The sequence below is a fragment of the Schistocerca gregaria genome, chromosome 10 (assembly GCF_023897955.1).
Source record: "Schistocerca gregaria isolate iqSchGreg1 chromosome 10, iqSchGreg1.2, whole genome shotgun sequence".
In the NCBI taxonomy this organism is placed as follows: domain Eukaryota; kingdom Metazoa; phylum Arthropoda; class Insecta; order Orthoptera; family Acrididae; genus Schistocerca; species Schistocerca gregaria.
In genome coordinates this window covers 195,235,263-195,248,890 of record NC_064929.1, presented here as the reverse complement: position 1 = coordinate 195,248,890, position 13,628 = coordinate 195,235,263, and the positions used below count along the sequence as shown (strand labels likewise).

The window sequence follows — 13,628 nt, the reverse complement described above, 5'->3', positions numbered from 1 at the left end:
TGACCATGCAGACCACCCGACATCACCCCTCAAAGAGTCGAGGCGTCCCGCAAACATTTCTCTCAAAACATCAAGTGAAATTCGACCTGTGTGAGCAGTAGCTCCATCCTGTTGGATCCAAAAGTCCCCCTGTCCATGTTCTTCAACAATCTCGTCCCTTCTCGGTTGCAGAAAATTTTGCAACATTGAAACGTAACGTGTGAATTCACTGATACAGTCACTCCTTCCTTAAAAAAAAAAGTAAGGGCCTACCATGCCAAATTGTGATATGGCACACCACACTGTCACTTTAGGAGAATGTTGCGGCCTTTCATGAATAATTTGGGGGTTATTTTCAACCGAGTAGCGAAAGTTTTGCTTATTCACGCACCAACTAAGATGAAAATGTGCCTCGTCACTACTGAAGAAAGCTACATTCGGAGGAATCTGAGCAAGCATTTGCTCACACACTTTTTGACGATTGTGGTAGTCTGCTGGGCGTAATTCATGAGCAATCATTATTTTGAAAGAATGGAACTTCTCAAACTGCGGTCTGAAATCCCTAATGCAGCAGCATGTCGTCGAGCAGAACATTACGGCGATGTTGAACTGCTGTTCTCACCCGGTGCACATTTTCTGGCGTTCTGATGGATCGATATCTAAATGTTCAAATGTGTGTGAAATCGTATGGGACTTAACTGATAAGATCATCAATCCCTAAGCTTACACACTACTTAACCTAAATTAACCTAAGGACAAACACACACACCCATGCCCGAGGGAGGACTAACGTCCGCCGGGATCAGCCGCACAGTCCATGACTGCAGACCCTCTCACCGCTCGGCTAATCCCGCGCGGCAGGATCTATGTCAGCCATGTGTATCTATTCTTAGAGTGCTACCAGTTCCCTCCAGCTGCCGAACCCAGGACCGAATTGTGTTTGGATTAGGAACGGCATTGTCGTGTGGAATGTTGAACTGCCGCCGAGAAGCTCGTTGTGTAGCGATCACAAATGGTTCAAATGGCTCTAAGCACTATGGGACTTCACATCTGAGGTCATCAGTCCCCTAGACTTAGAACTATTTAAACCTAACTAACCTAAGGACATCACACACATGCATGCCTGAGGCAGGATTAGAACCAGCGACCGCAGCAGCCGCGCTGTAGTGGTCACAGACCTGTTGTTTTCATAATAAGCGCGAACGGCAACACCACGATGTGCACCGGTCCAGACCATGTTGGCTGCTGAAATGGGGTCAAAGACTGTACAAAGGCAGACCATGTGCAACTGCATATCCCACCACAGCCCCAGCGGTAATCGATAGAAACTGCTTAGTCGGTTCTGCCGCACCCTCTACTATTTCAGAAGTCTCTTGCAACTGAGTGTGCGTAACATGTGTTTCCGCAACAAAAAAAAAAAGCAAATTTTAACATGGCAACTCAAAATTCGCCTCTCATGACGCTTCTCTGTAAGTTGCAAATGGTTAACAAGCCAGACGCAAATAAATCGCTGCCTCTGTTCCATTTTCAGCGGAATCCATACTAACCAGAGCAGTGGTTACAGAGCTTCTTGAATGGTTACCATGCAGTGGCTCCACTTAATATTTACAAAAAATTTAAGCGTAGGCTCCAACTTATAACGTCTCTTCCGCTCCAGCCCACGGCATTTCCCCTACAGCGCCTGCCGACAACTTCCACCCTACCACTCTCCCCACCGCCGGCCGTTGTGGCCGAGCGGCTCTAGGCGCTTCAGTCTGGAACAGCGCGGCCGCTAAGGTCGCAGGTTCGAATCCTGCCTCGGGCAGGATGTCCTTAGGTTATTTAGGTTTAAGTAGTTCTAAGTCTAGGGGACTGATGACCTCAGATGCTAAGTCCCATAGTTCTCAAGAGCCATTTGAGCCACTCCCCCCTTCAGATGTCCTGCCGACTACGCGTCTACTGGTTATGTTATTCTGCACAGACTAACAGGGTGGCGTACTGTTAGCACATCTGTCTAGTGGGCAGGAAACCAGGCTTCGAATCATGACATTGTACAACTTTTCATTTGTCGCTTCAGTCTGCATATATACATCGTAGATGTTTGATACTTGAAAAAGTCTATAGAGCCATATAGTTTCATTTGATAACATCGTACTGGTTTTGCATCTGTACATGGGTATCTATCAGAAACAGAATCCTTCCATGTTGGAATGAAGGTGTGTCAGAACACCTGATCTGGAAGATAATTTGTTACGTGCTATAGCCGGCGCATTGCACGAGGTCTGAACATTAGCGAAACTAATGTTTAGAGAATCTTGCATGAAGAACAATTGCATTACTTTGGGGATTGAAAGTGAAAGACTTTCGCTGTATGATGGTACTCTCGCAGGAACAAAAACAACTGAGGGAACAAATAGAGTAACTCAATTACACTATTGCTCTGTAATGACCTACCTGAGACGACGAGTCCGTTGTAGCATAACACTCAAATATCACTTAACAACATCCGAAATTTTGTCGCCAGAGTTCAGGTTCAGTCACACACAAAAGATTCATCCTTCACTGTAAAACTGTATATTTGAAGGAATATGCCTATAATTAATAACATATTAATACGGATTGATGCAAATACAACAAATGGGGAAAGGTGCACTTTGCCGAAAAAACAACTATTATACTTGTAATAAAAACTATTTCTTCATAAAACCATTAGTCAGCTTATTGTGTCAACGAAAACAAATTGGTGGAATTTTTATATGTTATCGCACTTTCAGGCACATTAGCACAACAAACAGAAGAAAAGTATGTCTCTTGGGTAGATCTTCCATGCGCTGTAGCATTGGCTCTGCATATCTCATGAATGCACTCCGTCTTAAGGCCACAAGTGGCTCATCGGGAGCATCCGACTGCCGTGTCATCGTCAGATGAGGATGCGGATCGGAGGGGCGTGTGGTCAGCGCACCGCTCTCCCGTTCAGTATAATGGTTTTCTGTGGCCGGAGCCGCTACTGTGGAGTATCTCCTCAATTGGCATCACGAGGCTGAATGCACCCCGAAAAATGGCAACATCGCATAGCGGCCCGGATGGTCACCCATCCAATCGCCGGCCACGCCCGACGGCGGTTTAACGTCGGTGATCTGACGGGAACAGGTGTATCCACTACGCCAAGGCTGTTGCCATATTTACGGACTAAATAAGTATACATACGAAATCTACCAAATACGGCACGGTAGCTTCGGAAATTGTCAACTCGAGATTGCGCTGTACGATGTACTTTCATTACACAACCCAGACACAGGACATGTGATCTCCTCAGCCAATCAGAACACAGAATGAGAGCACATTACATGATTTCTAATCATCCAATCACATCACTACATTTTCAATGCGTGCACACAAACGACGAAAAAATGCTACGAGTGAAACACGAATAAAGTAGATATTCCAATGCAATGTACGAAGTGTACAGTACCAAGCAAAGCGACACTGTAACATATCTGTAACGCTGAGGAAACAAAGTGCCGGTTTGGTCGAAATACGGAAATATATTCGTTAGTCGTACTCAGGTCCGGCGCAAGGCACGTGCGAAACGTGCGGCCGCACAGGGCGGCACTTCCCAAGGGGCGCCAAATCTGCTCCCCCCCCCCCCTTTTTTTTAGGACAAACTCAACATTCATGCTCAAGAGGGGATTCGAAACCAAACCTCGAAAGGAGCGACTTCGGGAAGGGAGGAGCACTAATTTCGTCATCGCCATTGTGGCAGCACCGTCACGTTTACGCCGGAGGAACAGAGAGGGGGAAGCAGTCTGGCATACACGTCAGTATTCTGAGTGGAGCGCTGCCAGCCTGTCACGCGTCGTGCGTTTACTCACAACTAATTTTGCAGAAGACAAAACCTAATTTGGAAATTCGAATGCAATGTTCGATACTGTGGCTACATGTTAAACAAGAAACAATTTTGCTAAGCCCTTCAATGGCAGTTTCCGAGTGTTTTATTCTTCCTGCATTATGGAAAAAAAAATGGTTGAACATTACTACTGTCCACATGTCTAACACCTAAAATGTCTAGAAGTATTCCGAATGGATAAATACACTGCGAGTAATTACAAAGGATAAAGACATTGCTAATAAGCCTGGCATAAGTTGGGTTTCGACGTATTTTTGAAAATTTTTGCTATCCGTTTCTGAGTGATAGTCCGACGTTTTGGTTTTAGAGCCACGAAACACCTGTCTTCGCCTGTATGAACAACAATTAAACTCTGACCGGCACTTTTGTTTGACAATACTACTTGCGCACTAGATGCAAGCACATACTAAAAGCTTTGGAAATGGCCACTCAGTGGCCGAAACATACGTAGATCTGAAAAGTAAAAACAAAAATGGCGATTGATTGCGGACATTTCCTATAGATTTGTTTAAATAAAATTCCACAAACGTTCCGTAAAAAAAAAAGAAGAAGAAGAAGAAGACTGGGTGGGGCGGCGGCAATTTAGCAGCCCGCGCGGGGCAGCACTTGGGCTTGCGCCGGCCCTGGTCGTACTTGCAACATTCTTTGAAAGAATTATTGCTTGTAGATTGCATAACAAAAGTACAACGTACAGCGTATTCTCAATTTCATAGTTTCCGAAGTTATCGTGCCGTATTTGGCAGATTTCGTATTTATTGCCCCGAGCGGGTAAAGTTTAGCCGCTTCAGCAAAAAAGTGAAGTAATATTTCTTTCTGGAACAAATTCTCAACTCAGTAACACGCGAAATGTTTGGTCTTTCTGCCATACCGTGGGATGGCACCTCCAACGTGTCGCCGCTTTCTGTCGGCGTTCTGTGTTTACCTAGTGTTGTATGAATTGAAGCAGCCACTAACGACCGTAGTCCCATCCAGGATCTTTTCTTTTATCATTCTTGGTCCAAAATTTAAGGGACTCTAGGAAGCATTTTTTTTCGACCCTCGCTGAATTCCACCGAACAGCTAATTTCGTAAGATTTGTTGCGTTTCGTTTTACCACATTTGTTTCGCCAGCTCACAACCAAACTGTTGCATTCCAACCTAACCTAGATCTGGGGCTACGTTACAAACCAGTCTGTCACTACACCCAGATATTTTGCTTCCACGAAGTAGGCTTTGCCAACTCTCAGCCAAACTGTTATATTCCATCCTAACTTAGACCTCTGGCTATGCTACAGATCAGTCTGTCACCACAACCAGATTTTTCTCTTTCACATTCGTTACCTTTGCTAACTCTGAGCCAAACTGCTGCATTCCATCCTAACCTAGACCTCTGGCTACGCTACAGATCGGTCAATCACCACAACCAGATTTTTTCTGCCAACTAACTCATGTCCCAACGTAACAACAGCGTAGGAAATCGCGAGATATTCGGAAAATTGCTTAATCACACTCCTTGAAATCGCGACCTGTTCGTAGATCAACAAAGAATATAAAAGTCACTGCTTCACTGCCAGCAATTTCGCCCTAGATCATTAAACCATCCTAGAATTTATTATTGCAATTTGTACTCATTCGTGCTTCCTGCCAACACTGTGAGCAAAAATTGTCAGAATATTGTGTAAAACAGGGCATTTTGCATGTGGAATACCACTGAAGACCTTATAAGAACTGTAATTAACTAGTGCATGAACTACACTACTGGCCATTAAAATTGCTACACCACGAAGATGACGTGCGACAAACGCAAAATTTAACCGACAGGAAGAAGATGCTCTGATATGCAAATGATTGGCTTTTCAGACCATTCACACACCGTTGGCGCCGGTGGCGGCAACTACAACGTGCTGACATGAGGAAAGTTTCCCACCGATTTCTCATACACAAACAGCAGCTGAGCGGCGTTGCCTGGTGAAACGTTGTTGTGATGCCTCGTGTAAGGAGGAGAAATGCATACCATCACGTTTCCGACTTTGATAAAGGTAGGATTGTAGCCTATCGCGATTGCGGTTTATCGTATCGCGACATTGCTACTCGCGTTGGTCGAGATCCAATGACTTAACAGAATAAGGAATCGGTGGGTTCAGGATGGTAATACCACCAAACGGCGTGGTGGATCCCAACGGCCTCGTATCACAAGCAGTCAAGGTGACAGGCATCTTATCAGCATGGCTGTAACGGATCGTGCAGCCACGTCTCGATCCCTGAGTCAACAGATGGGAACGTTTGCAAGACAACAACCATCTGCACGAACAACTCGACGACGTTTGCAGCAGCATGGACTATCAGCTCTGAGATCATGGCTGCGATTGGCTCGTCACAGTACGCCAGTCACTACTCTTGATGAACTGTGGTATCGCGTTGAAGCTGCATGAGCAGCTGTACCTGTACACGCCATCCAAGCTCTGTTTGACTCATCGCCCAGGCGTATCAAGGCTATTATTACGGTCAGAGGTGGTTGTTCTGGGTACTGATTTCTCAGGATCTATGCACCCAAACTGCGTGAAAATGTAATCACATGTCTGTTCTAGTATAATATATTTGTCCAATGACTAGCCGTTTATCATCTGCAATTCTTCTTGGTGTAGCTATTTTAATAGCCAGTACTGTATAAATTATGATTTCCTTGAGATAAAATGCTGAATAGATAAATTTACGATGGTTTACTAACAAATTCACACTGCTCCCCTCTGTAATGTTTTAGGATTAAGTTCTGTCATTTAATTTGTGCGCGCGCGAGTGTGTGCGCGTGCGTGCGCGCGCGCGTGCGTGCGTGTGCGCGCGCGTGCGCGCGCATGCGTGTGCGTGCGTGTGCGTGCGCGCGCGTGCGTGTGCGACCGCGACGGAATGCTATGCTCGCTGTCTAATGAGGTCACGCGTGCTGTGGTCAGATTGTGTAACAAAAGCACATCGTACTCACGATTTCACAGTTTCTGAAGCTATCGTGCCGTATTTGGTGGATTTCGTATTTATATTTGCTTATTTCGCAAATTTGCAGTTTCAATGCTGCGAAGTTTGGAAAGTAGTAGACGAGGTACTTGCAGAAGTAAAGCTGTGAGGACGGGGCGTGAGTCGTGCTTGGGTAGCTCAGTTCGTAGAGCACTTCCCCGCGAAAGGCAAAGGTCCCGAATTCGAGTCTCGGTCTGGCACACAATTTTAATCTCCCAGTAAGTTTCAAATATGAGACTGTATGGCAGTTGACAACCTGAATGGCTATAGCTGTTTAGTTCCCGACTACTGCCGAATCATACACTAGTTTGATGTACCTCATAAAAATAAACTTCTCACTGATAGATGTCTCGGTACCAGACTATGCAACGTTTCGATGGAGCGACTCACCAGTACAATGAGACAACTACGAATTTCATAAATAGCACACATCTACGACCAGTATCAACGGACGCGAAAAGTTATTTTTACGAAAACGGGAATAAAAAAAGGCAATTGGCAGATTGCTACCCATGGACATGAAATACATGTGATGAAACTTAGAACAGTTTAAGACACGTATCTTATCTAACATAGAATTATGGCTCTCTGTTGCCGATTACTACGACGGCAGCAGCTGTCTTTGTCTAGATTAATTCCTACACTCCATAGCTACGGCCACAGGCACGCGTATCTAATTTATTGGGCCACTTCTGCATGCTTGTAAACAGCAAATAAATCGAGTACCTTTACAAACAAGCGCTAACTTTTCAACCTGAAGCGAAATAATACTGTCTCACCACAAAGATCGCATGGCTTTACAGAACAGGGCAGCCGGCGTGAGCAATGTTGCTAAATCAGCTACAGTATTATACATCTAACTATGGCTTTTTTAAATACTATTTAGACGACAAATGAGTGGTCAACTGGGGTCGGGAGGTAAGGCTTTTTTCACAATCATTTAGATTCTTTTCTAGCCTTCTTTTCTGAACAGGAAAGCAATAAAAGCTGTGTTCATTAAAAAAAAAATTGCACTGAACTAAGATTTCAAAACTCGCTTCAATATTGCATGAAAGTTAGACTGAATGAAAAATGCAAAAAGAAAAGTAAAGCTGTGTTGGTGTGTGTGTGTTTTTTCGGGGCTCGTCGTTATACGCCTACAATACGAAAAATAAATTCACTACTGTACAGCTACACTATTGATGACAAACAGCCGGAGACAGCGTCTGCCGTTAAATTTCTAGGAGTAGCTATCCAGAGCGACCTTAAGTGGAATGACCATATAAAACAGATAGTGGTAAAAGCACACAGAAGACTCAAATTCATCGTAAGAATCATAAGGAAATGTAACTCATCTATGGCTTATAAGGCGCTTGTTCGCCCGATTCTTGAGAATTGTTCATCTATCTGGAATCCCGGTGATTTCCAAGAATGTTTTCAATCGAAGCCGTGGCCTCCGAACGATAGATATCGAACATGCGACTCTAAATCGATCAAGCGACTTTGGGGCCGGGCGTTATGACCATGTTTATAGTGGCCACTACAGCAACGACAAAAGAAGAGCATTAATAAAATATTTGTAATGATAAAGGGAACGACTTACTTCACTCGTTGTCATGAGAAAGTCCATCTGATGTGTATGCTACGGGAAGCAATCCCTTTTTGCCCTAACCTGGGTACACTCTTCCACTGTCGCACAAAAATATGGGTAGTAGAGTGGCACATTTCCGACAAAAATTCAAACCATTTTCTACATTGCATAAGCAGGGAATTAGATTCTTCCACGTGAGGCAATCGACCGAAGAAACGTCTACAATTCCACACATCGCACTCACTACCGTCATAAGTCGTTTGGATTTTCCTAGTATCTCAAATAATTTATCACAACGACCGCCACCACAGTCGCGTGATCGACTTAGAATCGCACGGCCGGCCAGTGTGGCCGAGCGGTTCTAGGCGCTTCAGTCTGGAATCGCGAGACCGCTACGGTCGCAGGTTCGAATCCTGCCTCGGGGATGGATGTATGTGATATCCTTATGTTAGTTAGGTTGAAGTAGTTCTAAGTTCTAGGGGACTGATGACCACAGCCGTTAAGTCCCTTAGTGCTCAGAGTCATTTGAACGATTTTTTACCGATTATCGTCAATTTGACTATGCTGATCACGAATATGAAATATTTTTCATCAGTTCTGAAACAGTAAAACATATTGAAATTTAATCAAAATGTAACAATACAACAACATAAAGTGATTGAAACAATAAAATATTCTCGTGTAATCTAAATATAGCAACGCGTAAGGATCATTGAAGTTAAATTGCAGCAAGTTAAATCGCAGCATTCGGATAAACGCGCCTGATGTGATCAATCAAATTGTGAAATGGGTTTGATCCAAAGCACTGCCGCCGTAGAACCTCGGCCAAACAGTTGGACAGCGTATTGCGATGAGTACCAAACATGCGCTTGTTTTTCTGTTTTGCTTTGTGCCATACGCTTTCAACATGATTAGTAGTTGCGTGAGTAATTCGATCAACGAAATGCATGGAATGATTAACAGTCAACTGCTGATAACCTAGATTCTGGACTGTGTTTACGCTCCCCACAAATCGGAAACAATAGTGGTCCCAGGCCGCACATAATGTTGTAGAATCGGCAGCAGAGTTGCTGCATCTCTTCGAACTACAGGAACGAGGAAGCTTTCTCTGGGCTTAGTGTCGTATCCGCCGAACACCCACTGTTCCGTAACCTTGGGGCCTCGATTGTATTTTCGATGGGCAAAACAGCTTTCGTCGATCTCAACTGTACGCCCTTGATCGCCTAAAACAATCAGCTCTTGCACGAAAAACTCGTGGCAAATGTCTCTGCAGAACTTTTTCCAATCCACAACCGTATTAGCCGAGATTTGCAGTTCACGCATCAAAAATTCCTGCTTATCGAGTTCGAAGCTCCAAAAGTAAGCCATTTTGACAATCCATTCGATAGATGACTACCCGTAAAAAAAGAATCTTTGCGAATTGAAATAATCTTCTAGCAAATGCGTCTCACAGAGCAGCTCCAAATACGACCGTCGGAAGATAGCTTGCGTTCTAAGAACATTTTATTCGCACCACCAAGGCATTGTCCATCTTCATAGAATCTCTCATATTTCAGGAAACCATGACCGAAAGCCCATTCAATAGCTGAATCACTATCAAGGCAAACGTCGAACAAATTTTGCACACGAAATTCGGTCAAATCAGGGAAAATTCTAGTCATAACGAATCAGTAGAACAAACACACAACAAACACCGAACTAACACTTAACTGTTACTTGACTTTAGTGCGAACTGAATGAGGCGATTTTATCGGAGTGCTTTGATGTGCTACGATTTAGCTTGAATGATGTTTGCAAACAACATATTCGTGGCTCGGAAAAAAAAAGGGGGAAAAATTTTTCTCTCGATATATTAAAAAGTTTTTATCGGGGATGAAAATAAATATCTTCGAGATCAAAAAAAGAGAAAAAATATTTCCTAAAACTTTGTCCCCCTAAACTCAGTAAGTGCCGGACTTGATTGCGAAGTAAAAAGAATTCATCAAAATAATATTAGCGTTCATTACATTTTGGCTTGCCGTTGTGTAAAATTTGTTCTTCATATAGTTGCAGCTATCTAAACAATACCTACCTTTCTGGATTTTCAATTACGTCCCTCCCCCACTTACAAACCTTACACGGTATAATGGCTTCAGTTTGAAAGACTGTCTGCTTTCTATCAGCTTTTTTCTGCTTGTTTCACGGGCACATCTAGCTTATTTTGTTTCGGAAATTTGGCACACTATGCGCGAGAACGAAGCAGCAAGGCTGGCACGAGAGTAAAACGTTTACAGACCAGCACACATTCATATGGCCAGGTCATACAAAATGTTCTCCACCCTTGCTGGGCAAAACCTCGGCAACTATTTGCAACAGGCTGCTCTATCATCAACAGTACTGCCGGGCCATACCGCAGCATTTCCATATGCTGGAGCCACATTGCAGCAATGTTGGTATCAACAGTACGGCGGCCACAACCTGGCTTAAAATATGGCCCCTGTAAACGCATCTATACAAAACAATCAATCAAGGTGCTCCAGTTACCATATTTTGAACCATTTTTTTGTTCTGTAATTGTATTTCGGCTGCTACTTTGTAGCCCACCCCGCAGTATAGATGATGTATGGGATATGCACAATAAACATCTAGCCTGAAGATAATAAAGCAATACAAAATTTCTAGGTCTACCACGCGATTGTATTTGCTGAGAATTGCACGTTAAATAATAAGCGAATTTGACGACGACCTTTTTATTTCGAACACTGGACCCTTAACATGAGACCGAATTGAACAAAATATTTACGTTCCATACTATACAGTGGATTATTGGTGTAAGAGTATTTACTTACTGTTTCTGAAATACGTCATCAACATGATGAATATTTGAAGGCGAGACGAGAGCGGCAACGAAAGATAAATTAGCCTCGCCAACACACTACGTACTGAAAATACAACGCACACAAGTTTCACCACAAACGTTCGTTTACGATATTTTCATACAGAAATCGGAACTTATCAAAGATACTGTTTGAGGAGCCACAGAAACTGGTAACACCACTGAGATAACCTCTATGGTTAACGCTCATCTCACAAGATCTTCTGAAAACTTGACCTCACACGGAATATCGAGAATCGGTGGGTCAGGTGCCACATTCATTTTGGCATATTTAAATGTTTTGAATTATAACTTGCAGTATGCCGTTTCGAAGCAACCATTATCATTGAATGTCAGTTAATAACGCATCGGTGATATACCACTTCAAGATAGTATAACAATCAAGAAAAAAGAGCAGTCACGACACCAAGCGTTGGCGTTATTGTTAATTTCGTGGTGTACAGAGCGGGAAAGAGGGGTGGGGGGGGGGGGGCGGAGGGACCGGGGTAATTATTCCAGGCGCCAATTTCAGAGAACGCCAAATTCATATTCTCGAAGAAAAAAAACGAGCACACTTTGGCCTATCGATTATTCATATGATTTTGAAACACATCCCTGTTAGTTTTTGTACACATTCTAAGTTGATTTCTGAATGAATCATAACTTGATTTTTCAATGCATGCATAGTGTACGTGATGTCTCTGCTACGGAAGTCCCCGTCACATCTGGAAATAAAAAAAAAAAAAAACTTTTCCGCAGACAAAAGCGGACCGGGCTATACGAGCTGAGCCGACGGATGACCCGAACGGGTGAATGCCAGTCGCTGTTGGTTTATGTGTTGATTCGGTGTGCGAATGGTCAGCATTGTTATGATTATTAGAAAATCAATAGACTCACATTACCAGAGTGGAAATAAACCGCTAACAGGAGTAACAGGTAAGAAAGTTTCAGTATCAACTTCTCGGTGTATTAAAAAAATGAAATTTTGGCAGAAAATTTTTGCCAGTTCGCTACACTACGAAAGGGCAGTTTTACATCATCTGGTAGCAGTCGCTTAAGTTCTATTCTCGGAATAGCACGAAAAACGCAGTAACAGCTAACCGGAGATTAAACGCGGAATAATTGAACCGGTGACTCTGGCTGGGTTAGTAAAGTTAACCAGAGAATAAATTTTATAATGGTAGGAATAGTTACAGAATAAGTGATGACAAGATTGTTTGTTAGAACGAAGAAGGAGAAGAAACGGGGACATCACCCAAATGATATGGAAGAATATGACGATCCCAGTTTATATAAAAAAATCGTACTTCTACTTTTTCTCGATCTCATGTTTGAGAAACTGAAGAATTTGGATTAAATGTGAGACTATTTACTAACATAAAACATTTTGCATGTAGTAGGCCGAATAGGCATTTCATATTGGTACTTTGTGCATTATATTCTGTCGTGTTAGTCATATAAATGAGGTAGTTAAAAATGACCATTTGTGCGAAAACAGTTTCGCTTACTTGGCGTGTGTTACAACTGCTGCAATATGAGAAGGCCCTATTTTGTTTTATCTAGCAGACAGTACAAAGTAGACTTACTCAAATCGAGAAAGCACACCAGTCTTGGGTACTGTTCTCATTAACAGTTTTTTCAGTAGTAGACAGGGACATTTTAATTTTTCATGTAGCAAAACGTTTGACGAACTTTGATGAGGTAATAGATTCTTTCGTAGAAAGGATAACATATCGTGTAAAGCTGCAGCAAGATTAGAGAGAGAGAAAATGCTGGGACCTGAGGATTGAAGAAATGTGTATTGCCTTGCTTGTCTCTTGTCTTTACTGGTTTTATGTTTCCTATATTTAATTTTATGTCACACAAAAGGGAAAATTATTGGCTAATAGCCCATAAAAAGTGCAAACTTGTTGAAGGGTTCTTTTTATCCCGGTCACAAATAATACCACCCAGTATTAATTGTAAGTTTTTTTAAAGGGGTGTCGAATGTCAACCTGGCGAACTGGGAGCAGGAGAGGCACCACAGGATATTTTAATTTCCACTGTCCCGAACATAAGTTTGATGGCTTCCATTACAAAAATAAACACGTTTGAATCCCACAGAACGAAATACAGTGACGTGCGATAGAAGAATGCTGTGTGATGTGATATGACACTGCATTTTGGCACACTTAACATCAAATAACTTCTTACATTTCATCACACATATAGGTTTTATGTATCAAACTCTTTAGAAAGACGTGCGGTACAAAATGAACATACTTTTTGAAAAATCATTTTTTTTTTAAATTTGACTTCCAATCTCAAATGCTTTAATCACCCAGTATTTGAGAATGATAGCACTTAGAGACTTG

The 13,628-nt window shown here is 42.7% G+C and overlaps 1 protein-coding gene across 1 annotated transcript in view; it reads right to left on the bottom strand.

Moving 5' to 3' along the window:
• Nucleotides 1-11,449, bottom strand: part of LOC126293415 (uncharacterized) — a 170,088-nt gene extending 158,639 nt beyond the window's left edge. The window contains exon 1 of the mRNA XM_049986638.1: nt 11,249-11,449. Coding sequence (XP_049842595.1) covers nt 11,249-11,273 — 25 coding nt within the window. The 5' untranslated portion in view covers nt 11,274-11,449. The remainder of the gene's footprint in view (nt 1-11,248) is intronic.
• Between the last annotated feature and the right edge of the window lie 2,179 nt (nt 11,450-13,628).